The 25,175-nt window shown below is 38.9% G+C and overlaps 1 protein-coding gene across 3 annotated transcripts; it reads left to right on the top strand.

Moving 5' to 3' along the window:
• Positions 1-1,888: 1,888 nt before the first annotated feature.
• Positions 1,889-25,175, top strand: LOC137937721 (uncharacterized). 3 transcript variants are annotated; one of them, XM_068782849.1, is made up of 5 exons: positions 1,889-2,197; positions 2,709-3,542; positions 4,929-5,342; positions 12,104-12,306; positions 24,634-25,175. In XM_068782849.1, the coding sequence occupies exons 2-5, from the start codon at positions 3,134-3,136 to the stop codon at positions 24,877-24,879; spliced, it is 1,272 nt and encodes a 423-aa protein (XP_068638950.1). In that variant the 5' UTR covers positions 1,889-2,197; positions 2,709-3,133; the 3' UTR covers positions 24,880-25,175. The 3 variants fall into 3 exon arrangements, with proteins under 3 accessions (XP_068638950.1, XP_068638949.1, XP_068638951.1); XM_068782848.1 differs by having other exon boundaries at positions 1,889-2,436; XM_068782850.1 differs by lacking the exon at positions 1,889-2,197 and adding an exon at positions 2,464-2,573.

The following is a 25,175-nucleotide window of genomic DNA, read 5'->3' as shown; positions in this document are numbered from 1 at the left end:
GTTGATTGATGTTTGAAGATGGGCCCAACCCACACTACCAAGGAAGACCCACATGTCCAAGTGTGATAGAAGATGACCTCAAACCCATAAGACCAAGAAAGACCTACACATCCAAGAGATATAGAAGATGGGTTCAAGGCTCATAGGCCCACATAGTGATGGCAGGATGATAAATAAATAGTCATTTCATAGAGATGATATTGATAAAATTAGTTTAAGTTCTAAGGGTATCACTATATTATAATTTTATCAATCTATAAATTGAGCTTCAGGGGGAGAGTTAAAGACATAAGTCCATAACTTCTTCTTCCTCCTATTTTCTCCCAATGAGTCTTTTTTTTCTTCTCCTTGAGTTAAATCCGTGAAATCCTAAAAATTAACAGTTAATAAAATAGAGAGGAGGGAATGGGGGCATTGTCTACCCCTCTTCGATGTTTCTATTAGATAAACTCCAACCTTAAGTACCCTTTAACCAGTATTATGAATGAAATTATGTTATTAGGTAAAATTATTGGTCAAATCAAATGGTAAACTAGTGGATCAAACCTGCTCGACCAAGTTGCACATATGAGAAAATTGTTCCTCCTAATGGTGCAAATCAAGGGAGGACCTTATATAGTAAAATGACACAGGAGGTGTTAGATTATTTCCCTAACTTAGAAAAATCACCAACGAGTGCATAGGTGCATATATATATATATACACACACTTACACATATACAAATGGTATCATTATAAGGTAAACTAGGGGATTGTTGGTTGACCTGTTCCAATTAAACACAGTTATTACACCGGGTAGGGTTTTATAATTTTTTTAGCCTATTTTTGCTTTGTTGCTATTCACCTTCTATATCTGTTATATTTCCTTAGGGGGGTGAGACTTGGAAGCTAATTTTAAGACAAGAAGAAAGAAGATGGTCTTTTTTTTTGGTAAGATTGGTTAACTAAACTTGGGAACGACCGAACTAACTCACCTGCATCAAGTTTTTAATTAAAAGCTAACTAGTTGATAGCTCAAGATTCCGATTTCCAAACAAAAAAATTATTATTGCTCATTCACTTCTACGCTTCAACATTTACTACAATTCCTTCTTTTGCACGATTTCTTACCTAGTACTTAGCACGATTCAATACAAGCCATTTGGTGCAAAAGATGCGAAAGGGTTACTGATGATCACTGAGGTAGTCATTGATCGGATGATTGAGGTCACGTTTCACATGTTTTTCACCAAATGTCTTTTCATATTGGATTATCCTTTTGGACTCCAAATTATGTGTTCCACAAAGTATTTAAGTCTATTTCAAATTCCATGAATTTTTTTTTTTTTACCGTTACTATTCCTAAAGTTACTAAAAATAAGAATTTGATCATTATCATATTATTAATAACTATTTTTTTTTACAATAATAATGGTCAAAATTTTTTTTTTCTTTTCTGGGGTTCTAAATAGACCCCCTAGGATTTACGGTTTAGAGTTTTACCGACCCAGTTGGGTAATTGACAAAACCCGGTTGATTAATAGGATTTTAACGAATTCCCGAGTTATGGGCGTGTCATACCCAAGGGAAGTATCGGGTCCGAGTTCGGGTTCGAGTTATAATATGGGTTTGCCCTCTTTTCGTTCCCATTGCAATAATAGTAAGTTAATATTTAGTACAAGCACCGAAGGTTGTACAAATCATTCTTCACAAAGACAAGGGTAGTTATGTAAGATCGCACGAGTCGACGTCCTCCCTCTGTTCTGTTTTCGTGTCTGACATATTCCCTCTGCACCAACACGCCCCGTCCCATTCCCGCCTAAATTTCTCGTTTTTCGTGCTTTGAATCTAACGAGAGAGAGAGAGAGAGAGAGAGCTTTTAATGGAAAGGTTTTCTGCTTTTTGGTATCTCTTGAACATAGAAAAACGTCGAATCTTCGTTCCCTTTTATGCCGTTTTGGATTTATTCCCCTGCAGAGTTTCCCTTTTCCGTCCATCTCCCGGACTCGTTTGGCTTTGGCGAGTTTTCGAAATCTTATGAAGTGATTTGAGCGGATTTCTAGTAGTTTGCGGTCCAGATGTTTGTACATTACATTTGGTGAGAGAGTTTCTACCTTCTGTAAGCTGGACTATAGTGCCGGCGATCCGTTTTCATGGTGTAGGAGAAGACAAAAGGAGTGGGCACTTTCTCTTGACTCTCTGATTTAGGCATTACGAGGTTCCGGAAAATTTTAGTTTCTTAATAATTTGTTGCAGGGAGAGAGAGAGGGCAAACTTTTAGGGGGATCGGGCTTTCTTGAAGAGCTTCGGATGCTTTAGGATTTCGGACTTTTTAGGTTTTTTTAATTGTTGCTGTAAGGCTTGTCTGAACTGGTTTCCGTGGCAGTTTTGTCGGAGTTATCTGCTTTTTGAATTTTTTTCCGGAGGGATCGTTGTTTGTCGTTCTTTATTAATCTGGTGAGAGCTTTTCTCTTTTTGTTTAGTTTGCTTTTCTTTTGTAACGGGCTAAGGAGGATGGCATATTCTGGCCTTTCATTTCTCTGCTACTGTTTCTTACTGCCAGCATTCTTGAAAGGGCTGGAGGGGGAAACAATGTACGGACAATTTAGTTTTTTGCTTTTCACTGACGAATGCTGCGTTTGGAGGGACGTTGATTTACTTAGTTATTAAGCTGTCACGCCAATTTTCTGGTCATACTAACTTGTAAAGGTTTATATTTTTAAATGCAGGCGCCGTGAGTGTAGTTGCAAATGTTCTCAAGGACATGTGGATTAATTTTTCGAAGATCATTTGCTAGGTTCTAAAAAATCCACAATTTTCTCTGAGGCAGAGGAACTTTTTCCTGATGCTTGTCACTCGATATGTAGTGGTTTTTGACTAAATTCGTTTGCGTTTTCTACCTGGATTCTCTTCTCTATGGAAGAAACACACTCTTGAGTTTAGTGTCCTACATCCTATCATCTCAAACTCACTGTTCTTTGACTGATCTTGAGGAATTATTCCTGTGAATGCTTGAACCTTGCAAGTTATCTGTGGCCATTTTTTAGCTGAAGAGTAGTCTGTCCAGAACTGGTTGGTGCTCCTTAAAATAATACACCAAGCGAAACGACATTTCTTGGATAACATAGTTTATGAGCTAGAGAAGGCTTATTATATGGATTTCCTCAAATTCAAAAGGTTTAGAAAACCTTATGTACTGAATGCCGAAAAGGATCCGGCAGATAGTCCTAATCAGATCAAATCGGAGGTATCGATAAATGCTATTGGAGATGCCGTTCCCAAGGAAACGAATTCTCCAGATTCTGCCGGAGAGATGGAGGAAGATGATGATGATTTCATTACCAATGAAGTGAAGAGGCGGCTGAAAGAGTTGAGGAGGAATAGTTTCATGGTTTTGATACCGGAGGAGTCATATCCGGAGGAAGAATCGAGCTCAAGTGAATTTAGGGAATCAGAAACGGAGGGAGGCTACCCTTGGTCTGCTTTTAACACATTTTATGACAAGTTTTCTGAACGGATGCTTTTCTTTGACAAGATGATTGCTCAGAAGTTTCAAGAAGCAGGTGAAATTGTAATTGAAAATTTTCTTCTTCAATATAGTTAAGTTTCTTTCCCTAAAATTCTTCCCTTCTATGATGTAGTTGAAAATTTCTTACTGGTAAGTGTTTACTGGCCATGACTTCCTTGCATACGAATAGATTGGAGCAATAACCTTATAAAGCCTAATCTTTCTGTCTTGGAAACTCTGTATCTCTTTTCATTCTTTGGTCCAAGAGCACTTAGCTGCTTATGGATTGCTAATGGCGAGCTGATTCGTTTTTTCTCCCTTTCGATCTGGTTGTACACCTTAGTTTTGTTTATTTGTTCTAGGATTGGCAAATAAATGCACATGTATGAATAAAAGTTCACCATCTGGCTGTGTCTAAAATATATTAAAGTTTTTTGTACATAGCTGAAAAGGTTATCAGGAGCTCTTGAGGGAGTTTTTGTTGCATCACAATTTTATTTCTTATGATTACTACAGTGTGGCACCTAAAAGTCAATCATGTATAAATAATAAGTCCTGTTGACATTCAAACAAAAATAACTCTGGATCTCTGGTATTAAAAAGAAAATTAAGTGGACCTCATTTCACTGTTCGTGCAATGGCTGTCTCAGTTGAGTAGGTATTTTCTTTTGTAGTTCAAAATTGAGGCTTAATTGAGTTTCAAGGCTTGCTTGGATGTCTAAAGTTTGCATACTTGTTTGCTAATAAAATGTAAAATTCAAGAGGAAAAGCTGAAATATTATGTCTTGTAAAATCTAACTGAAGTTCATTTTCCCCGTTGCATGGACCACTGAAGCAAAAGCTTCCTTTATTCTGCATCATTTCTCTTGAAGTTATATATACTACATTTACATTTCATTAATTTGTGTCTAGCTGACTATTTTTTGCCTCATGCTTATCACAAAATCTTTTGGAAGCTACTATAGTTTGAAAACTTATACTTTTTAAGCAACACAAATAGTCTCTCTGGTAGGCTACCTACCTGCAAATGCCCATTGGTCAGTTCACTCACCAGGTTCCTTCGAAAAAGATAGGAAAACGAGCCCAACAAAAACTTACTTGTTCGGTCCAAAGCTGACTTGCAGGTGAATTGGTTGTACAGGGTTAAATCTGCTACCCATTGGTCCCCTAACACTTGTGTTTATTAAACAATGGTTTGTGCTAGGACCTTTAATCTGCAGGTGTTGCGTTTTGCTTTATTTGTGCTTTTAGAATCTCATAACAGAATACTTGTTTTGTAGTTGGGGTCTGCTGAGCATGAGCTCATTGATTGTGCATATCTAGATTCTTTTTCATTATTTAAATGTAGTCCCTTCAGAAGTTAGCCTGTAGTTACTTTAATTTAAATTTCATTGCTCACACATTTTTTATCAGCTTAGTTTGGTTGTTAATTTTTTTGTAGTCTCTCAAGTACCTCTGAACCCGTCACCTAGATCTGCATCTAAAAAACTTGCTTCTACACTTCGTAACCTCTCATTTAAGAGACGAGAAGAGCTACAAGATGATGGAGAACAGTTACAGCAGCCGCAGGAGCTTCAAGATGATCCATATCAAGATCTGGAAATTGCCTATGTGGCACAGGTTTGCCTAGCATGGGAGGCACTGCAGTGCCAATATCTGCATTTGAGCCACATTATTTCTTCCCAGCCAGAAAATTCTGCCTGTTATGGACATGCAGCCCAGCAGTTTCAGCAATTTCAAGTTCTGTTGCAGAGGTTTATTGAAAATGAACCGTTTGAACAAGGTAACAGGGTGGAAAATTATGCAAAGACTAAAACTTTGCTGCCCAAGTTGCTTCAGGTTCCTTCCTTTCAAGGTATGCTTGAGATGTGCTAGATCTAGTCTTGTTCCCATCCAGTCTTTTTTTTTTTTTTTTAATTCTTTCTATGTTGAATGATGATGAATTTAAACAATGCTTATTACTTAATTATTTCTATAAAGTTGGGAGAGGAAAATTGTGAGAACTTGTTAAATATGATGTTAAGGGTAGTTTGGTCTTTGTACATAGTATATGTATTCTAGTGTGAGTGTTGTCAGATTTTGCATGTTTAGATTAGTCTATGGTCCAAGTTTCATAGAGTTTGGATGTGTAGTTATGAAGATATAAGGTGTTATATGTATGAGGGGCAAAGATGTAAATGTACCTAACTCTCTCTTAAGTTATTAAAGAAGATGGGGCTCGATTTTCAGCCCATCGAGAGCAGACCTACGCTCCCTTCTAGAGTTCTCTTTTCTATTCTATCTTTTTTTCTCCCTTCTCTCAAACTTCAATTCCTCATAAATTCACAAAGTATCAGAGCAATTGATCTTGATTTCAAGTCCGTGAAGCGTTTTCTGTTTCTCTCTCTCTATTGAACATAACATCTTTTTAGGAAAGGGGATTTCAAGGTTTGATATCTATTGGGTCTCAAAAAAATTGATTTCTTGATTTCTTTCTCTGCCATAACCCCAAGGTTGATGATTTCTATTGTTTATTGGGCAATCTATGTTTGATTAGTGCCCCAAGAGGGTTCTTTATGTGGCATTTTCAAATTTCCAGTGTTCATAGACCCCCAATCCCCAATGCTTGCTTCATCCCCTGGAATGTTGACATCAACCTAGATTTTGAGGCCCCCAAAGCTAGGTTTGTAATTTCCTCCCCCTTTCATCAATATACACACTTTTATAAAAAAAAAAACCTAGATTTTGCCAAATTTGGTACTTGTTGGATGAAATTTCTCCTACTCCAAGCTTTATATTTATTGTTGGTTTATTTGTGATTTTTTGTCAAATCCTTAGTTCTGGAAAGTGGGGCCCATAGTCTATGCAAGTTCACAATTGAAGTAAAGGTATTAATTGATTGTTTTTTGTACCTATGGCTGATTTTGGTGAGAATTTGCTCCCTCAAGAGAATTTGGAGGCTCTCAAGGAAAAAATACAATCTTAATTACTACGAAAAGGTTGAACATACACACTTACTTGAGCTAGTCCAAAATTGTTCGTATTTATCTCACGGCTAGACGAAATCTAAGTTTATTAGAGATGATCCTCCAGTTCCCTTTACAAATGATTCAGAAGCATTGGATAGTCAAGTCATGACTTGGTTACTTAACGATATGGATACGAGGTTAAGAAATCAGATCATGAATTGTGAGATAGCCAAGGAAATATGGGTCTCCTTGGAATCTTTATATGCGCAAGAGAGCAACGTGTCTCGTGTCTACGAGTTGTATACTAAACTCTTCTACCTTAAGTGAGGTGAAAGAATTGTCATTTGATTATTACAGTGAATTACAAGATATCTTGCAAGAAATTAGCATGTTATATCCTTTCACTACAAATGAAAAGGAACTCTGAAAACTACAAGGTGAGCTACATGTTGCAAAAGTTTTAGATGGATTGGGACTAGAAGTCAGGGCTCACTTGCTAGCTTCAGAGGATGTTTTATCACTCTCTACAACCTTTAAAAGAGTTATGTGAGTAGAGACTACAATTATGTCCAAAGGAAGCAAAGATAATAGAAGTGTTGATGCAACTCCACTTAATACTTTTGGTTAGTCAAAGTCTGTTGGAGGTTGTGGTGGAAGTGTTATAGGCAGGGGCAGAGATGGTTCTGGTAGAAGCCCAGGACAAAGTGATGCTGTTGAAGAGCAGATATGGAAGAATCTTACATAACTCATAGTAAGAAGTCTCATAAAGCCAAAATTAATGTAGTGGAGTCTTACAGGAGTCTCATAGGAGAGTGTCTCTTAGAAGAGTCATAGTTAAATGTGTTTTAGTTATATTAGTCTTCTATTTATGTTAACTTGTTCAATTGTTCTAGGACTTATCTTTTAATGTTTAACTTTGGGTGTAATTGGGATATTGGTAGTTTAATTGTAATTAGAGTCTACTTATTTCATTTATTATAAATAGAGACGAAGTATTTTTCTTTTCCAGAAGTTCAATAGATGGAAAAGGTGACAAAAAGTGTGTTCATTGTGGGAGAAATCGAAAGTACCTATATTTTTCGTACGACTTGCTTTCATTGATGACTTCAATCCCACTACTTGGGTGTATCTCCTATGGGAGTAATCAAAAGTACCTTTATCTTTTACACTAACAATGGGTTAGAATTTACAAATTGTTGATGCATTTTGCCAGTGCCATGGTATAGTTTATCTGTTGTCATGTGTTTTTACTTGGTAGCAAAATGAAGTAGCCAAAGGTAAGAATTGACATCTGTTAGATGTTGCACACAATGTTCGTTCATATTCATGTTCCTATATCATACTGGGATGACGCAGTGCTTATTACATGTTTTCTTATTTATAGGATGCCATCTTTAGTACTTAAAGGTAAAATTTCAATCTAAGTATCCTTTGCCACATTGTTTCCTTTTTCTCTTTGTATTTTTAGAAGTGTAAGTTTTGCTCATGGATTTGGTGCCTCTTTAGCTAAACTCTCCCCATGTGTAGTCAAGAGTATTTTTCTCGGATATTTTTGAACACAAAAAGGATACAAATGTTTCTGCCCATCTTTTAGAAAAAACATGTGTTTGTTGATGTGACATTTTTTGAGGATGTTCCTTTCTTTTCTACCTTCGATGCAATGTTTCCTTCATTAGTCATAGACCTAGTTGTTGTTGTTCCTGTGGAAGATGTTTCTTGTCAACCATAGTCAGTCACTATAGAAAAGTTGTTGTAGGTGTATCAATGATGACATCATACTTAACAATGAGTTGTGGTTCCCTCTGTCGCAGGTTCCAAAATCTTTTTTGCCTTAAGATCCTGAGGTATTTGATCTACATCTCCCTATTGCTATTCATAAAAGTGTTTGTTTATTTACTTGTCATCCATTATTCAATTACATCTCCTTTGATTCCTTGTCTGCTAGGTATAAACAATTTGTTTTGTTATTATCTTCTTGGATTATTCTTTCTTCTGTGCTAGATGCACTCTTGTTCCTCAATGAAAGTAGGTTATGGATGTTGAGATGGAGGCATTGATTGATAAAAGTACATGGAACTTATGTGATGTTCTTCGGATGCTACAGTTGTGAGTTGTCGTTGGGTCACCGTTAAATACAGAGGGGATGATTTTATTGAAAAATATAAAGCTCGGTTGGTTGCTTGGTTAATGTTTTTGACATGTTTTCACCAATTGCAAGATTGACCTCTTGTATTCTTGTGTCTATAGCTATGAACCAGAAGTGGCCTCTTTTCCAGTTAGACATTAAAAATGCAATCTTATATGGTGATTTAGAAAAAGTGGTGTACATGGAGCAAACTCCTTAGTATGTTGCTTAGGGGGAGACTGGAGAGTTGTGCAAGTTGAAAAAGGCAATTTATCGGCTTAAACAAAGTCTTAAGACCTGGTTTGAAAAATTCAGCCCAGTTGTGATGTCCTTTGGTTTTTCTTGGAGCCATTGTGATCATTCTCTATTTGTAATAAAACCGTCATTTGAAATTGTAGTTCTTCTGGTATATGTTGATCATATTGTTTTATTAGGAAGTGATATGAAGAGGTAAAACAACATCTGGCTAAACATTATCAAACCAAAGATTTGGGTTTGTTAAAATACTTCCTCAAAATAGAACTCGCTAGAAGCAAGGCTGGAATTGCGTTGACACAAAGGAAATATGTTACACATATGCTACTGAAGTATGGTCTATTGGGTGCAAAGCCTGTAGAAACACCCATGGAAGTTGGTAATAACCTTCATGATGAGAGCAGTGAAGAACTCAAGGATAAAATTGTATTTCGTAGATTAGTTGGAAATCTGATGTATGCTATTGTCACTCCACTTGATATATTTTTTTTTTTTAGTGTGGTAAACAAATTCATGGAACATCTATGCAAGGCACATTTAGAGGCTACTAAGAGAATACTGAGGTATTTAAAGGGGTCACCTAAAAAAGGGTTGTTCTTTAACCCTCACAATCATTAGAGAACAATAGTTTTTCCTATACAGATTTGATAGAAAGTCTACTATTGGGTGTTGTGTATTTGCAGATGGAAATATAATGAGTCAGAAAAGTAAAAAACAAAATGTAATGATCCGCTTTATTGCCGAAGTTGAGTATAAAGTTATAACTCATACTGTTAGTAGGGGTGGCTTCAAACCGAGCTGGCTTGCGAGTGGCTCGAGTTTGGCTCGATTCGATTCAGTATACCTGGACTTTGAGCCGAGTTCGAGATTTGGGATCTGCTTGTTTAAATTAACGAGTCGAGTTCAATTGAATCAAGGTTCGACTCGAAAGCTCGCAAGCCGGCTCGTTAATTTAAAGAGCGGCGCGGGATTTGGGGGAATCGGGACCATGAGCCGTTATCCCCGATGAAAGATCCTCGCCGGTGCCGCAGGAAACATCCCTCCCCCCCTCGAACATGATCATACGTTGGAAGCCTCTAAAGAGCAGCTCACCGGAGTGTTTCTGCATCGTCGTCGTCTTCTTCTTTGAATGAACCCGAGAAGACAGTCTCCGCAGAATTCCACATCTCCAAGAAGCTGAATAGAGCCTAGCACCAGAGATAGATGGCCGGCGAGAATCTTTTAAGGAGTGCAAGCATTTTAGATCCAACGATTCAGAGAGAGCATCAGAGTTGTTGAGAAGCGCATTAATGGCAGCTCCTACTTCTTCCAAGAGAGGGAGATTGTTTATGTACGTCAAGAGTTATGGCTTAGCTTTTTGTTGTTGCTATTCTTTCTCTTTTTCCAAGACAAAGAAAACAGAAGAGCATTTTGTTTTTCGTCTCGTTTTCTCGTACAAAGCTCCGTTTCGCTGTAGCTGCTTCATGCATGGCCATGAATTTCTCTCATTTCTTGCAGTTAGGGGTGGCTTCGAACCGATCCAGCTTGTGAGTTGCTTGAGCTCTGCTCGGTTTGATTCGATATACCTGGATCTCAAGCTGAGTTCGAGATCCGGGATCGGCTCGTTTAAATTAACGAGCCGAGCTCGACCGAATCAAAGTTCGGATCGAAAGCTTGTGAGCGGGCTAGTTAATTTAACGAGCGGCGCGGGATTTGGGGGAATCGGGAGCAGGACCATGATCTCCTTCACCTTTGTTTCCGTCACCACCGCTTCTGTCGTTGCCGCTTCCGTCGCAGCCGCCTCCGTTGCAACCGTTATCTCCGACAAAAGTTTCTTGTCGGAGTCCCTCTGCGTCATTCCTCGTCCTCGGCGGAAACCAGAGGACCTAAGTTAGAAGGGAAAAATAATTTCCCTCCCCCCTACGTGAGAAGACGATTTCACACGTGCGAAATCATAAACAAGTGAAAAAAAATAAAAAAAATTCTAGGGACTATTAATGGTTTTTTAATAAATGTTGAAAAAACTTTTTTAGTAGAAATACGTTTCTAGGGACTATTAGTGCCTCATGTTTTTTTGAATTATTTTCTAATTGGAAATTCTTATTAAAAAAATCATATAATTTTCTAAGGAAAAATTTCCTGCGTAAACCGTATAGAAAATTTTTGAATAAGTATTTGACAGTTGATACTGTAATACTTCTAGCATGAGGCAATTTTCATTGCAATGTTGTGTTTGACATTTTATTTGATTAAAAATTTATCTATAAGTATAGTAATATATTAGATTAATTATTATTTTTTATTTATTTCCCTAGAAGAGGCAATAAGAGGTCCATGTAACTTTCCTAAGAAAATTTTAAAATATTTCTTGTAATTTTCTAGTAAGTCACTTATAGTAATAGGGTTTTATTTAAACTTTTTTTTTTTTGAAAATATGTATCCTAGGAGAAATATTTCTAGTTTTTCCTAGAATATAAATTTTCTACCTGGGGCACTAAGGAGGCCATAGTAAATTTATGGCCAGATTCAAAAATTAAAAAATAAGCTAGACAATATTTGGGGTAAAAAAGATTAATATTAGTGCGTTATAATCCATTATCGAGATTCAATCCTGAACCTCCCCTATCATTCTTTTTTATAAAATGCATGCATAATTTTATATATAATTTATTTGACATATATTTTATGTAGAGTATTAAATGTAGGTTAAGCTCGAACTCGGCTAGAGCTTGAGCTTGAACTCGGTTAAAATTATTAGGCTTGAGTTCAATTACAATTTTAAGCTCAAGGCTAGGGTCGGCTCGAGCTCGAGTGTAAAATATTTAAATCAAGCTCGGCTCGTACGCTCTGCTCTGTTAATCCGGAGATAAAGTAATACTCATGTCAGATATTAAGCTGTTTATAGACCTTAGGTAAAGATAACTGCCTTCATAGTGCAATTCGTGCTCCTCTTGACAAGATATGATCCATGACCCTTGTCACTCTAAGAGATGAAGCATTTCATTTTTGAGATGGACCTAGGCATTGAATGGTCGCCGGTGTTTTCTGCTTCCTTTTTTATTTTCTTGTTGACTTGGTCCCAAATTTTGTTATATGGGTCAAACATTTTGCTTAAATACAATATGAGTGGTTCTTTGGGATGTTTAAATTATTTTTCTATTGATGTATGCTTGTAGAAGTGAACTACTTAAATTGTATGATGAAATCCTTTTCCTGTTTATCAGATGTTTGAGAAGCAAGAGAAATATTTCCTTAGTAAGCAGTGTATGTTTCTATCTTCTTCTATAACTATGTTTATCATTGATTCAGGTTTGCACCTTGAGGATAATAAAGAAGAAGATCCGGATTTACTGGTTCCTGCTGGTGAATTCTATCGAATAATTGAGAGTGCAATATTGACCTTTCGTATTTTCTTGAAGATGGACAAGAAGAAACAAAGTAATGTTCTGCATTTGTTTGGGACTAGTCCAGTGGCTAGTCCCCTTCAGCTTATTCAGTCATCTCTTGATAAGGTATGCTGCATTTACAATGTTAACTAATAAAGGTTTTATCTTGTTGAAAAACAAGTATCAGGGGCATTTTAATCTTATCACTTTTACTTTATTTATGTTTTGATGTAATCTTGCTCTGAATGTCCAATTATATCTATGGTCCAAGTTTCATGTAAAGAGGACATGTAGAATAGGAGATTTAAGTAGATTAGGGTTTCACTTAAAGTAAGAGCATAATTGTAAATTATATTATCCAATATTATAAATAGAGGTTGAGTGGTATGCACAACACCCAAAACAGATATCTTTTGAGATTTTCTCTTCTCCACTTTCTCTCCTTCACATTTTCTCTCTTCAACTCTTTCTCTTTTTTATTTTTTCATGGTATCAAAGTAGTAGATCGCATTGGGAAGGCTCTTTATTAGTTTTTTCATCCTTTGAATCAGACGCTTACATGAAGGTAGGATCTTTATTAAGTTTTTCGGCTATTGGTTGGTAAAAATCCAATATTTTCTCCTCTTTTCTCTATCATAACCCCATGGTTACTAGTTCTACTCTTCTGAGTACAGATTTTGATGGTTTAAACTACCCAAAAGAGGATCCTTTTTGTTGATTTCGAGATGTGTGCTAAACCCCAGATTTTTTTGTGCTGATGTCATCCTTGGCACCTATTAACATCAGCCCTCGTGCTGCAATTTTTTGCATTGTTTGTTCTAGAATCTGATTCTTGTACTGGATCTCTGGATTTTTGACTTGCGCAGATCATCTGTTTGCCCTAATCCTAATTCTACTTGGTGTGGCCCACCTAGGCTGGTTGATTTGAAATCATTGGAGGGTTTATTTGATTTGTAAGGTATTTCTATATATCGGTCATGGGCGACTCTGGTGAGGTTTATCCTTTATCTAAAGGATCATATAGTCCAGATAGGAAAAATATTATCACCATCACCTCTGAAAAGTTGAATGGTAATAATTATCTTACTTTAGTCCAGATCTATTAAAATGTGCTCGAAGGGTTGGAAAAAGCTAAATTTTATTAGGGATGACCCCCCTATAACTCAAGATGATGATTGGGAGGTTGAAGACAATCAAGTAATGATTTGGATTGTCAACAAGATGGAACTTGCTATTTAAAGTCAGGTGATGAATTTTTTTTTTTTTTTGATGAAGATGTAATTTTATTAAAAAAAGGAAGAGAAAAAAAAAAAACTACAAAAGCGGAGGGCGCAAATCCTTAACAACGAGAGATTGCAGGAAAGCTCCCTCCTTGGCAAGCACATCTGCTGCCGAATTAGCAGATCTTGGAATGTGAGACCAAATACAAGAAAAGGAAGAAACAATATCCAAGATCTCCTATAATACATCCCAATGCCTCCATGGGGGAGAAGAATTGCGCTGGCACCAACCAATCACCACCTTGGAATCTCCTTCGATGTGAATGGGCCCACTACATTTGTCTTTGAACACCCGCAATCCATTAAGAAGGCCATGTAATTCCGCTGACATTGAGTCGGATATGCCTAAAGGACCAGCATAGGAAAAACATTGATTCCCAGTTGAGTCTGAAATGACACCCCCAAATCCCGCTATCCCGGGATTTCCAAGAGAAGATCCATCAAAGTTTAGTTTTAGGTAGCCAGTGTCCGGAGGGGTCCATTCCTGCATAGCTGGGATTTTAGCTCCGATGTGCATCCTCGCCAAATTGCTCCAGTTGTGTTGAATGTCAGTGCCTTTGAAAGAGAACGGTTTTTTTGTCAATAACCAGGTTGATATCTGCCCTATCATTCTATCAACAATTCTAGCCGCAGATTCGCTTTTAGCATCAAACTGCCTTCTATTCCGTTCATTCCAAAGCCCCCAAGGAGTGAAGCTAGCACAAGCTGAGATAATCAATTTACCGAGGCCAGGAAGGGAATATCCCAAGATCGACTTGCAAAAGCTAATCAGGTCGACAGCAATACAAAATTGAATCTCCAATTTGCTTAAAATAGAGGTCCGCACAGTCCATGAGAACTGTCACTGAAGAAGAGTATGACTGGTGGATTCATCTTCATTGTGGCAAAAAGGGCATAGTGGATCTATAGATGGGTGACCTCTTCTTCTGAGCACATCAGCCATGAGAATTTTACTTTGACAGGCACTCCACATGAAAAATTTTACCTTAGATTCCAGACGAAATTGATATCATGCTCCCTTTGCGTCGGATCCCAACCGTTGATGTATCCATATGCTGAAGCAACTAAGAATTTCCCACTTTTGTCAGGCCACCAAATGAGCTTGTCTTCGTTGGAAGGCCAAATTCTGACATGATTCAAAGAATCTAAGAGGCTGCTGGCTTCCATGGCCTCCATGTCAGTTAAACCCCTTCGGGGGTGTAGGTTCACATTCCCTCCCTCAAAAGCATCCGCAACTATAATTTCCTTGTGAGTGGAGAGAAGGAAAAGAGTGCTGAATGAGTTCCGTAAAGGTGCCTGTCCAGTCCACCAGTCATCCCAGAATTTAAGAGATCTTCCATTACCCACAAAAAATCTACAGACTGATGAGAAGTTTTGAAGAAGCAAAAAAATAGATCTCCATATTGAGGACAGTCCTCTCCGGTTTCCCCCAGCCATCCACCATGGCATATTCCAGCCCAACTTGACGCGAACCATATCCTTCCAAAGATTGGAGGTATTTGTGTTGTATTTCCAAATCCATTTAAGCATTAAGGCTTTGTTCATTTCTTTTGATTTCCGAAGCCCTAGTCCTCCCAATCTTTTAGGTAAGCAGACTTCATTCCATTTGACCAAATGATATTTAAAAGAGTCACTTGATCCTCTCCATAGGAATCTTCTTTTCATTTTATCTGTGGCTTTGCAAACTGAGGATGGGCAAGGCAGAAAAGATAGTGCATAGTTTGGAATGCCAGCAATACAAGATTTAAGGAGAATTAGTCTGCCTGCCTTACTAAGTAACCGCCCCTTCCAACTGGCTAACCTGGATTCAATCTTTTCAACCACTGGGATCCACAGATTTTGGGAAGACCAAGGTACTTCGCTGGAAGCGTAGTCGTAGAGCATCCAAATAGGTTTGCCATCTCTTTAAGGTCTTCTGGGCTCACATTAAAACCAATGAGAGAGGTCTTCCTCCAATTTACTTTCTGACCTGATGCAATTTCAAAGAGCCCTAATACTGCTTTTATCCTCCTAGCAGTATCCTTATCACCGGTGCCAAAAATTATGGTATCATCCGCATATTGCAAAATTGAAATATTGAAGGCCCGTTGAGAATTGGTTGGGGAGAGCCATCCAAGGTCAACCGCCGAATAGTACATGGCTGAGAGAAATTCTGCTACTATGTTGAATAAAAGTGGGGATAGAGGGTCACCTTGTCTTATTCCCCTCGTGCCTTTAAAATAACCGCATACTGAACCATTGAGGATCAAGGAGTAGGTTGCAGAGCCCACACAGCTTCTTATCCAAAAACGCCATTTTTCTCCAAATCCCATTTTTTCCATTGTTTCATCCAGTAGGGTCCAATTAACACGGTCAAAAGCTTTTTCGAGATCAATCTTGAGGGCAATTCTCGGCACCTGGTTACGCTTGAAGTGATCCATAAGCTCGTGCGCAGCCATTGCGGAGTCTAAAATTTCTCTGCCCTTGAGGAAAGCGCCCTGCCCTTTGTGGATGACAAGAGGAAGCCAAATCTTCAAACGGTGCGCTAGTAGTCTTGCAATAATTTTGTATGCACTCGAGACCAAACTAATAGGGCGGAAGTCTTCTGGTTTTTCCACAGTTGTTTTCTTTGGGACCAGAGTGATAAAAGATGCACCGATGCTGCGGAATGTTATGCCATTTCTGTAAAAACCTCCTATCATATCATTGATATCTTCCTTAATCTTGGGCCAAAACTTTTTCAAAAAATCTCCATTAAAACTATCAGTACCCGGAGCTCTGTCGCTTTCCATGCCCAAAACTACCTGCTCAATTTCTTCAGACGAGAAAGGAGATTCAAGAAGTGAGGCGGCAGTTGTGGGGATTCGGGAGAGGTTGATGTGTTGAAACCTCGGCCTGTTGGTACACTCCTCTGAATATAGACCTATAAGAAACTGAACCAACTCATTAGTAATTGAGGTCCGACACGATGTTACCTCATTGTTGATGCATAATGAGGTAATTCGGTTGGATCTCCTTTTTGCCGAGGCAATTGCATGGAAAAATTTTGTATTTGCATCTCCCTCCTTTAACCATCTAAACCTGGCACGTTGTTTCCATCGGATCCTCTCTTGGTGTAAGATAGTTTTTAGCTTATTGTTTAAAGAGCTTCGGCGAGAGACTTCATCAGGATTTAAGTGTCTTTGTTCCTCCACCAGGTCTAGTGCCTCAATCTGAGAGATAAGAGATCCTTTCTCAACTAACAGAGAAGTGTGTCTACTTTTGGCCCACTCTTTAATTTTCTCTTTTAAGTACCGCAACTTTAGAGGGAACGCCCACTCCCTTCTACCAAGGTTTGGCCCCGCATCCTACCACTCATTAATAAGTTGTTCAAAGTTTTCCTCCATAAGCCAGAAGTTTTCAAAACGGAAAGGCGAGGGTCCCCATTTTTCAAATGTGGTAGTTAGCATAATAGGCCAATGATGAGATCCCACCTTATTGAGGACTCTTCCTGTGACGTTCTCAAACATCTGCATCCAGTCATGACAAGCCAAGAAACGGTCTAGTTTCGATAGAATTGGTTGCTGTTGTCCATTTGACCACGTGTAGTTCTTCCCAGTTAGGGAAATCTCATCCAGCCCACACCCCCAATAAAATCAGAGAAGCCTCGCATAGAGGCCGAAATTCGGACTGCCGGAGGCTTTTTTTCTTGACAATACCGGATAGCGTTGAAGTCTCCTGCGAAGATCCATGGGAGATTCCAATTCTGCTTAAGAGTATTAAGTTCCTCCCAAAAAGCGTTCCGATCTCTATATCTGGTCGGACCATATACTCCTCCCACACACCAAAGTTTCCCGGAGGAGAGATCACGAAATTGAATACCCAGTGAATACTGACCCTTAATGACATTGATAGAGTCAAAGAAAGTTGAGTCCCATGCTAGAAGAATACCTCCCGAGTGACCAATAGTATCCACAGCTTCCCATTTAATTGAGGGACATGACCAGAGCTCTTTTGCGATGGTATCAGACATTTCTTGGCATTTGGTTTCTTGGAGAATTATTATAGAAGCCTTGAATTGAGCGAGGAAACCTGATATCATGCCGTGCTTACGGGCGGCGCCAATACCTTTGACATTCCACGAGAGCAAAATCATTTACTATCTCGGTTTTGTACTCCTGATGTGATTGTGTCTCCCGGTAACTGACCCTTGTATACAACCCCCAATATGTTAGCCAATCTCATCATATTTTGCCATGTTTCATCGTCATATTCATGACTTTGAACTTGGAGGGCCTTCACCAGACGAGCAAATCTGTCAGTTGGAATGGGAGATGCTTTATCCATGCTCATCTTCTTAGCCAGTCTGTTAGATTGCCTCCTTTGTAAGGCGGTTTCCACTTGTCTTCTTCTTCTTCTGTTTTTGGTCAGGATAGGTGGAGAGGGTGGAGCGGAGGGGATTTCTGGAGTTGAGTTGGAAAAGTCCAGATTGGCGGTCTCCATGTGAGTATTCAAAGTTTGGGTAGATTCCATCTGCCTCTCTGTTCTTCTAGATTCAGAATCCATATCAGGCTCATTTCCCGAGAAAGTTTTTTGGCCCTTTGTTTGACTTGAGGAGCTATCTTCAAGACTGATATTAGAGTCCTTCTTCCGGTTTTCTGTAATCCGGGGTTGACTACCCTGCTTGTACCCATCGAATTCAACATTCTATGTGTTAGGGCCATTGGGATAGTCTTTCTGGGGGCAAGGGTATTTCTGGAAATGGGACTCAGGTGGACGATTTTTGACGGGTGTGGGGGAGGGTGAGAGATAAGAAGTGGAGAAAAGAGAGGATATTCCCGGAATTTCCAGAATTTTCAAAATCAGCCACGCCGGTACGAGAAGAGCAGCCATAATCAGAATACTGTTAAGGAGAATCAGGGTCGGACTGAAGCTCGTTCTGCGTACCTTGCGCACTCAGGGGGTGGGTAGGCTCGCTTTCTGAGGCAGAAACTGATTTTGGAGAGGCGTCCTGATTCATCAACTTTGAATTTGAAGGTGGGCTGTGATTTTTAAAATTTTTGGGATGGAGCTGATTTGAGACCTTACCCCCATTTGTTTTTTCGAAAGTTGGGCCCGAGAGTTTTGGTGCCGCACTTCCCGTCTTCCCAGATAGGGTAGGCAGATTTGAATTAAAGAGCTCTGACACGCCGTCAGTAGTCCTCGGGAGGGCACCCTCCGACACACCGTAAGTGGTTTCCGGCAGAGGGGTTACTGGTTCGTATCCCATCTTCCCAGATGAGGGGGACGGAATTAATTTTGAAAATTTGGACTCATAGTCAGTGGGTCTCGGGATAGGGGAAATCTCGGGATAACTTTTTGCTGAAAGTTTTTTAGAATTTAGACCTGAGTCAGGACTCGGGAGTGGGGATGACTCACCTGAGTGGGAGATATTCGGACTCATGTCTTCGGAGTTGACTCGTTCAGTGCTCTGAGAGGCTGAGTCCGAGGTCGAGCTTCTTTTTCCTCGCGTCCGACAACGTTTCGGTGGACACAGTATGCAGGGGTCCTCAAAAGATACCTCTATCCACACGAAATTTCCCCCGAAGCAGAGCTTTTGGAAGCATTTCTCGCTTCAGCGTGAATTTGGATTGACGAATGCGTTTGCAACTTCGAGGTCTGTTCCCTCCATTGTGGCGTCCGACCACTTGATGATCTTTCCGAAGGTTACAAAAATCTTGGTGAGAACCTTCATCGTCCACAACTCGATCGGAAGGCCGCAGATCGAGATCCATTGGCCAAGGGGCTTGCATATTGTAGTTTCTGTCCACTGCAAAACACATAGGTCATCCTCTTGGAGCCATTTCCTGTTTTCCAGGATTACTTCCGTCTCCTCCATCGATTGTGGAAGAACCAGCCATTTCCGTGGCTCCATCCTCGCGACCATGGGCTGTGTTCGAAAGAAGTCTCCGAACCAAATCTTGAGGTTATCGCAATTCCACTTCTCAGAGTTCGATTCTACGATCAAGCCGGCAGTGAGGTTTTTCTTTCCATTTTCGAAGATTTCGGGCAGTAAATCAATGGTAGGAAGTTGCTGTGTCGTGCGGGGGAAAGTAGGGGAGGTTGATACGGGGGACGGTGGTTGAGGGGCTTGACGATTCTGAGTGGACTGGGTTAATGGGGGGAAATTTCGAGGATCGTTGATGAGAGGAAGGCTTATTTTCCTCGTCGTCGGCTTGAAAAATGTAGAGTGCTTCTCTCCGATTTCCAGAATTACATCTCGCATCTCCTTCCAGCACTGAATCTGCCGAACGTCTCCGGTAGGTATACTCGAGCCATTATGGTGAACTCACGTCTCTGTATCACCTTCAGTTCTCGGACGCCATATTTCCTGAAAACGTAGAGGGAGAATGAGATGTTGCCAATTCTGAGTTCCCGAAGTCTCAGGTCGTGGCCGGCAAGAGCATCTTCCAGGCAGCGAGCGAAATCCGAAAGTGCAGCCATGGGGATCGAGATAAAAGAACTTTTTCAGCCGTTTTGTATCGTGATTCTCACCACCTTGTTATTTCGCTGTTGATTTAGAATCATTGTAATCGCAGAGTCGTCGTATCGCCATGTTCTGTCTCCGGGCTTCCCATTTTCTTTCCTTCTGGTTGTTTTGCCTTTCACTGTGCTCCAGGGTCCTTCCTCCGTTGTCTCCTGCGGATTGCCTCCATCTGGTTGCTGCGGAAACACAGTGTCGGGAGTAAGCACAGCATCTGGCTTGCCGAGATGTAGGGGACGATTTTCCTTCTACTTCCCATAATCCGATAGGGCCTTCTTCCCGAGTGGCAATGATCCTGCATCGTGCTCCTTCCGTCGCCGCTCCAGAGATCCTGCGTCAGCATCATTTTTCCAGGTGATGAATTTTGAAACTGCCAAAGCTATGTGGGCTATCTTTGGAAGCTCTTTAAGGTCAAGAGAGTAATCTTTCTAGGGTTTATGAGTTAATACAAATTTTTTGGCTTGAAACGAGGTAATAGGACCGTGATAGAATATTATAGTTTTTTTCTGAGTATTTGATAGGAGATCAATGTTTTTCATCCATTTACTACGGATGAATAGGAGTTTAGAAAACAACAAAATCAACTCCTAGTAGCGAAGTTTTTCTATGGTTTGGGTGCTGAATTCGACAGCATAAAGCACAAATCCTAGCTTCTAATGAAGTACCTAACCTATCTACTACCTCTAATAAGGTAATTAAAGTTGAAAGACCATTGTGCCTAAGCAGGAAAAGATATGAAAGTAGGTGAAACTACTGTCCTTAATACATCAGCTACAACATTTGGTTCCACTGAGACGTTCAAAGGACACATAGGGACTGTTAGAGGTAGAGATAGCTTAGGTCGAGGAAGAAGCCGAAGGGATGGTAAATATGAGCGCAAGTGTATTCACTCTGGACACACTAATCATTACTTGGATAGATGTTGGATCAAGTATGGGAAGCCTACATTAGCAAACTCCATTACACACGAGAGTACAATCCTGGGGTATTTAACTACAACATCAGTCCCACTTGGTGTTCTAGATGAATTATAATAATTAATTCAGCAGCAAGATCCTTGGTTCATACTGCTCCTCTCACAGGTATGTTTGCATCCTCAGTGTCTCATTCCCCGTCTTGGGTACTTGATTCTGGAGCTACAAAACACATGTTAGGTATGTCTTCATTAATTTGTAACTTAAATTAGTCTCTTCTTGTTAAGCATGTTCACCTTGCTTATGTGTTAGTTTCACCAGTACAGGCAGTGGGGAATGTCACCCTTGCACCTTTTCTTTGTACCTTTTCTTTCATCTCAATCTGCATTGTTAGTTCCCAAATTTCTTTTAAATTTGTTGTTCGTCAGTCAGGTTTTTAACATAAAATTGTTTTGTAAACTTTTATCCTACTTATTGTATTTTTTAGTATCTTGTGACAAGGAAGACGATTGGTTCCACTCGTGAGAGAGGGGGTTATACTATCCAGATAACACTTTGCATGCGCTACACACAATTGACTCACCTTTTATGTGACATCTCATAATTGGCTATTCAACTACAAAGTTGATTTAGTTGTTCCAGACTTTCCTTTTAGCATTACCTTTCAATGTGAGTCATGCCAACTAGGCATACATCACCGGAGTTCTTTTCTTATTTTATCTCATAGGACAAATAAACTATTTGAGCTTGTCCACTCAAATTTCTAGGGTCCTTATCCTGTGATTAGTCAGTTTGATTATAGGTATTTTATTTCGTTCATTGATGATTTTAGTAGATGTACTTGAATTTATCTCATGTGAGAAAAAATTGCTTTTGATGTATTTCAACTATTTTATAATGAAATAAAGAATCAATTTGTAGCCTCTATCAATATCTTGTGTACAATCAATGGCCTTGAATTTATGAATAAAAAATTTGACTTTTTTTGTTAGTCACAAAGAATTATTCATCAAACTTCTTGTGTGTTCACTCCACAACAAAACGAAGTTGTTGAATGCAAGAATTGTTACTTACTTGAGGTAGTTCGCACTATGTTAATTCATATGAATATCCCTAAGTCACACTAGGGTGATGTTGTTCTCACTACATGTTTTTTGATAAATCGAATATCGTCTTCTGCTCTTGACTGTAAGATTCCTATTCAGGTTGTATCACCCACTGCATTTCTTTTTCTTGTACACCCCGTGTTTTTTTGTGTCTATGTTTTGAACATATTTTTTTTTTATCAATCTAAGGATAAATTGTCTCTTTGTTTTGTTAAGTGTATATTATTGGGATATTCTCGGACTCAAAGGGTATAAATGTTACAATCCATCTATGAAGAAAACATTTGTATCAGCGGATGTTACTTTCTTCGATGATGCCCCCTTTTTTTAATCTTCTAGGTCTGAATTAGTTTCTCCTATTCCCTTAGTACCAAGTCCCATTATTTCTACTCCAGTTGATGAATGTATTCAAACTTTAAATAATGCTTTTATTGAGAAACCACTACAGGTATATCAACACCGACAACATCAATCTCATCTCGCTCCTGACCCCTCACTCCCATCGGACCATGACTCTTCATCATCTCTTGATCGTAAGTGATCTCCACCTTTCTATTGCTCTTTAGAAAGGTGTTCCTAAAAGTACTTGCCACCCTCTATCTCACTTTGTCTCTTTTAATTCCTTATCTGATAATTATCGTAAGTTTGTTTTGTCCATCTCTACTTGCACTATTCCCTCTTCAGTGCAAGATGCTCTATTGACTCTTCATTGAAAGAAAGTCATGGATGTTGAGATGGGGGTATTGATTGATATAGGGACTTGGGAGTTATGTGATTTACCTCTAGTTGCTATCTTTGTTGGTTATTGATGGGTGTACATAATTAAATATAATTACGATGGGTTTGTTGAATGGTATAAGGCTCGTCTTGTTGCTAAAAGATAGACTCAATAGACTCAGGCTTTTGGAGTGGATGTATTTGACTCATTTTCTTCTGTTCCATGCCTGTCTTTTGTTCGAATTCTGGTCTCTATTGTGGTCAATCAAGGTTGGTTTTTGTTTAAATTGGATATTAAAAGTACTTTCTTGTATGGTGATCTTGAAGGAGAGGTCTATATGGAGCAACCTTGGGGATCTGTTGTTTAGGGGGAAACACAAGGTATATCAACTCAAGAAAGCTCTTTATGGATTAAAACAGAGTCCATTATCATGATTTGAAAATTTTAGTCAAGTGGTTATATCCATGGTTGTAGAAGTCATTGTGATCTCTCATTGTTTATTGTGAAGAAATCGTTTAAAACTTTTACCTTATTGGTGTATGCGGATGCTATCATCCTATTAGCGAATAACAGATCAGGCATTGAAGAAGTTAAATCTCATTTGGCGAGTCACTTTTAGACTAAAGATTTGGGCCAACTGAAATATTTTCTGGTTATTGAAGTTGTTAGAAGCAAGGAGGAGACAGTTTTGACTTAGAGGAAGTATGTCACTGATATGCTTCAATAGTCTGGAAGTCAAACCTGTGATACACCTATGGAGATAGATCATAATCTTCATGATGATCAAAGTATAGAATTGAAGGATAAAACAATGTATCAGACACTGGTAGGCAAACTCATTTACGCTACAGTTATTAGACCAGATATCTCATTTGTAGTTAGTGTAGTGAGTCAATTTATGGAGTATCCACGTAAAATTCATCTAGAGGCTGCATGGAGAATCTTACGGTATCTGAAAGGAGCACCAGGGAAAACTCTTCTCTTTAGACCTAATAATCACTTGAGGATTGAGGCTTTCTCTGCCGTTGATTATGCAGGTTCTAAGATTAATCGAAAATCAACTACTGGGTATTGTGTATTTTTAGGAGGAAACTTAATCAGTTTGAAGAGTAAGAAACAAAATGTGGTTACTCAGTCTAGTGCAAAAGTTGAATACAAAGCAATGGTCCACATCGTCAGTGAGCTAATGTGGGTGAGATCTATTATCAAGAGTTAGGGTTCTATCAGAAGGATCCTATGACTATGTATTGTGATAACTGGCAGCAGTCTTCATTTCAAGTAAAGAGAACGAAGCACATAGATGTAGATTATCATTTCCTCCGGGATGCAGTGGAGGTGACAAACCCTTATGTTCGGTATGGTGATAAACTTGGAGATGTCTTTACTAAGGCAATGGCAAAGTGTGAATTCCTGAACTTTTGTGGCAAGCTAGAACTTTTTGACATGTATGCTCCAATTTGAGGGGGAATGTTGAAAAATAAGTATCAGGGGTATTTTATTCTTTTTACTTTATCTTTATTTATGTTTTGATGTAATTTTGCTTTGTATGTCCAATTATATCCATAGTCCAAGTTTCATATATATATATATATGACATATAGAATGGGAGATATAAGGGGATTGGGGTTTCACTTATAGTAAGGGCATAATTATAAATTGTATTATCCAGCATTATAAATAGATGTTGGGGGATGTCCACAGCCCCAATGCGGATCTCTTTTGAAATTTTATCTTTTCTACTCTCCCTTGGTCTCATTCTCTCTTGTTAATTTTTTCACATATCATTAGTGCTTTTTTGTGTCAATTAAAATTGTATTTTAAAAGTAGAAATCTGCAAATCTAGTCAGACAGAATCAATCTTGTGTTCCTATATGCATGTAAATGTGCTTTCGAGTTATGTATCTCATGCCCCACATGAGAATTACCTAGTGATGATTCTTGCAATGAACTGCAGAAGGAGGTTAAATTGAAAGACATGCGCAGAAAGAAGAAAGGTTGGAAGAAGAAATCATGGCCTGCCAATCCAGGTGAAGTTGAACTGCTATTTGGCCTCATTGATATCAAAATTGTTTCCAGAGTTCTGAGAATGGTAAAGATTAGTAAAGAGCAGTTGCTCTGGTGTGAAGAGAAGATGAGCAAAATTAGTTTGGTTGAGAGCAAGCTGCACAGAGATGGGTCTCCTATTCTATTCCCCTGTTGAATGAAAATTAAAGATCTTCGACCATCTAGGTATTCAGTTACTTGTCTGATTAATGTGGTTATTAGCACTTTTATATGGGATTATGAAGATGGTAGATGAGCCAATGTATGTGGATCCCTGCCATTTGTTTCCCCTCTATTGTCGTTGTAGGAAACTTGTTTAAATTACTTTTTTTTCTTTTCTTAATTTGCCTGTTAAACTAAAGTTTTTACTTTCTATTGGTCTTCTTGAACCAGTAGTCAACATTCAGAAAAAAAGAGGAGCAAAAAGGGTAGATAAAAAAATGGATTTGATCA

Source organism: Aristolochia californica, unplaced genomic scaffold (genome assembly GCF_029961685.1).
Source record: "Aristolochia californica isolate CCGP_79_NKW_82.1479 unplaced genomic scaffold, dmAriCali1.0.hap1 SCAF_7, whole genome shotgun sequence".
In the NCBI taxonomy this organism is placed as follows: Eukaryota; Viridiplantae; Streptophyta; class Magnoliopsida; order Piperales; family Aristolochiaceae; genus Aristolochia; species Aristolochia californica.
The sequence above is the reverse complement of the archived record's forward strand: the minus strand, read 5'-3'. Positions and strand labels throughout refer to the sequence as shown.

Coding starts and splice junctions, on each gene's coding strand:
- LOC137937721 (XM_068782849.1), top strand. CDS start 3,134: ATGGATTTCCTCAAATTCAAAAGGTTTAGAAAACCTTATGTACTGAAT. Junction 5,343..12,103: donor TCAGGTTCCTTCCTTTCAAG/GTATGCTTGAGA, acceptor TCATTGATTCAG/GTTTGCACCTTGAGGATAAT. Junction 12,307..24,633: donor TTCAGTCATCTCTTGATAAG/GTATGCTGCATT, acceptor AATGAACTGCAG/AAGGAGGTTAAATTGAAAGA.